Below are 3,257 nucleotides of genomic sequence, written 5' to 3'. Positions count from 1 at the left end.
GATTAATTACCACTTTCTGACCTTTCAACATATTGGTGATCGGAATGGAACTTTCGAAAGTAGACAAACCTAGTCCTCGTAGATCGCATCGTTGATTTTTGTATGAGTAACTAAATTGTAAGTTTCTAAGCGCGCGTGGTCTTCAAAGTTGCCACGTTCAGAATACGCCGAACATGTTACAGAGACGAGCTTGTAATACGTCCCATCGTACGGGAAACTGAACGAAAAGCGATGTATAAATGTGCCATTCACTTGTCGCAAGTTGTCGCCGTAGTCATAGAGATAGATCGGATAAATTTCTGACGCAGTTTCTTGATTCTCTGATTCATATAATTCTAGCTTTCCTCTCATGAACGGCATAGGCGTTCCTGTCGCTGCGCACGTTATCGTTGCCATTTTTGCGTCGAAGTCAACAGTGAAGGACGACATATTTCGAACGATAGACGGAGGTTGATTGAACACTACTGTGTAGTTTCTACTGACGTTCGTACCGTTGGGGTATGTCACCGAGCATATCATGTGCTTTTCTGAGCCAGCCTCTGCAGGGGTTCTTAGGAGCCAAATTCCCTTCGAGAAATACGGCCTCTTATTTATGAATTCCGGAGCCAATATCTCCTGTGTTCCATTCTTATTTATTTCTGAAAGTTTCAGAGTCTCTACATATTGTCCCCGCGCCTGGCACTCGAAGTAGCACGATTTACGAAATGTGCAGATGTCAAAGTTAACGGAAAGATGCACGAAATTGTCGGGATAGAGGTCTGCCTGTGTGCCTTCATGAATTCCAAGAATTTGATAAGAACTGGTGGAAAACTGACCTGCTCCGTACGTTGGATCAGTTCTGATTGTTGTATACCCGACTGGTTTCACAAGAGTTGTGTCAATGTGAATCTGGAATCGAAAATAAGATTTTGTCTTTTGTAGCCGTCTAAGTCTACACGCCTTACTGTCATCATTGTATGGATTGATAGAGCATCCATCGGTTAGAAAAACAGCATTCCCGCCTGTTTTGCTAATCGTTTCAATTTGAATTCTTAGGCTAAATTTTGGCGGTCCAGCTGTGCTGGGGCTTCTGTATAAAACGTTCAGGACCACTGGTTCTCCTTCATGGTATGTCACAGTTTTGTTAGCTTCCTCAACAAAAAATTCATCCGCTGATATTTTCTCTATAGTGTAGTTACTTGTAATATTCCGATTTAAATAAAAGCTGTGTCCATACAAGCCATTGTTGGTCGCAACATTAAGTTGTGGTTCGTTCCCAAGAGCATCTGTGACCACAGAAGTTGACCCAATGCTTGGGGTTTCCCCTGAGCATGAGCGCCCTTGTTCCTTCAGGTATTCATGCTGGTGTGTCCTGTAGTTTACCCAGGAAACAGTGATGTCATCACAGGTGCTAAAGGTCTGGTAAAACACTGTAGTTTTGATACCTTCGTCTGTTTCTTGTTTACTGACATTCACTAAACTCAGAGGTGGCCATTTGGGCTCGCTTATATTTGTTGACACCTTGTGTCCGTACACTTCCTGCAGCAGAATGTCCATCTTTGTGTTTAAAGTGCCAAGTTCATCTCTAAGAAAGGAAATTTCGTCTTGCATGTCTTCCAGCGTATCCTGAGAAGAGTGTGATCAGGAGAGTTAGCAAGACATAAAAGAAACAAAGTTAAAAATATTACATGTAATACGTAGCCTACTATTAAAAAAGTTATATCCCCCCCCCCCTGTACAAAATCATGTTGAAATAACTTCTAACAAGCTCAATCTTCACCATACTATAGTACATGTATGCTTGCATGCCTGTGCTCGTGAATGTATATAGGCCTACTATATTATATGTTATACAAGGTGATCCAAAAAAACTTTATAACTTTTTGTCCGAATATCTCGCGCAAAAATTGTTCTAGAATGCTGTAATTTGGAACAGACATATTTCATTCAAAAGGAATTTGTTTGATGTAAAATCCACGAAGAAGAAACATGTTTTGAAAACGGAAACAGATAAAAGAAAAAAGCACCCAAAAAACGCAAAGTTCACCAATGTTTAAAAATCTTGAAAAGGAAGTTGTGAAAAGATTAGTTGACATTTCTCTTTATTTTCTCTCTGACATTAATTTTCCATCCCTGTGACATTTAAACAATATTTAATTTCTTTAACAGAGTTTTAAAAACCTAACGATTTCGTTCTGAAATTCCCAGATGCAGTGCTCCCCATTCCCTCCTTTGGACTCGACACATTTTCAACGTGTCGTTCGAAATGTTCAGTGGCGCCCTAACACAAGGACCTGCTAAACCATGAGTTTTTAAAGCCACATGCACTGTACATGTTCACTAAGGAGTGGTTTCTAGAGACCATAGAATGGGGTGCCCAAGAGACAGCATGTTTGGAATTAACATGTCCCGCAGCGTGGAAATGGGCTTTGCACTAGACCAAAAATAGAGGAAATGATCCCTCTTTACAAGACAATCGAGGAAGCATGAACACATTGCCATGCTCTGATCCATGTCATCTCAGCCTAGCGAAGATGAACATGGTATAGTCGTAGGTTAAGATCTGAGAATGCAAGCTGTTGATAAGTAGGAAAGTCCTAGCCGCAGATCATCCATGGACAGACGTCTCATGGGACTCGGCTACTGAAATCTGCACTCTGGTGACGTTTAAAGGACTGCGCATGGTGCGTGTTCGACCTGAAGTGGTCCTTTTTTTAAAAAGAACTTCTTAATTCTGATTCATTACAGATCCAAACTGACAGAACTTCTCCACTCATGACGCCAAAGGTCTTGAGGGCACCTAAACATTCTCTCCATGCTGTGCGCAGATTTACGAAATGTCAGGGATGGTGAGTTTGTGGAGAGGTAATGTTCAATACAAAAAGCTCTGTGCTCTTTACTAAACGTTACTATGATCTAAGCAGGCAAACACAATTTGGGAAAAATAATATCTGCAGATTTCTGTTGACTTGTTAGACTGCTGTAGCTTGCAATATGGCGTGATTTTTGCAACTTTGGTAGGCCTAATGCGAACTGGTGCGTCATGCTATGAAAATGGCGACAAGGTTGAAAATGGGGTGTTTTTTCAATGTGCTATATAGAGCAAAACCATTCAATAGACTTATCTAGAATACATATCAGACAAATTCCTTTTGGCTTCCAAACGCCATGTTCAAATCTGAAACGCAAAACTTTAGTATGGGGGAAGATATTTAGAAAGCAAGTTGTAAAGTTTTTTTTTTGATCACCCTGTATATATACATATATATATAATATAT

General features: G+C 40.4%; 1 protein-coding gene across 1 annotated transcript in view; it reads right to left on the bottom strand.

Annotated features, from left to right (window-relative positions):
- Window positions 1-32: 32 nt before the first annotated feature.
- LOC101862625 overlaps window positions 33-3,257 on the bottom strand; it is a 6,946-nt gene continuing 3,721 nt past the window's right edge. Inside the window, exon 2 of the mRNA XM_005090297.3 lies at window positions 33-1,605. Coding sequence (XP_005090354.1) covers window positions 70-1,605 — 1,536 coding nt within the window. The 3' untranslated portion in view covers window positions 33-69. The remainder of the gene's footprint in view (window positions 1,606-3,257) is intronic.

Source organism: Aplysia californica, unplaced genomic scaffold (assembly GCF_000002075.1).
Source record: "Aplysia californica isolate F4 #8 unplaced genomic scaffold, AplCal3.0 scaffold00015, whole genome shotgun sequence".
Taxonomy (NCBI): domain Eukaryota; kingdom Metazoa; phylum Mollusca; class Gastropoda; order Aplysiida; family Aplysiidae; genus Aplysia; species Aplysia californica.
Note: the sequence above shows the minus strand (reverse complement) of the source record. Positions and strands in the feature narration are given on the sequence as shown.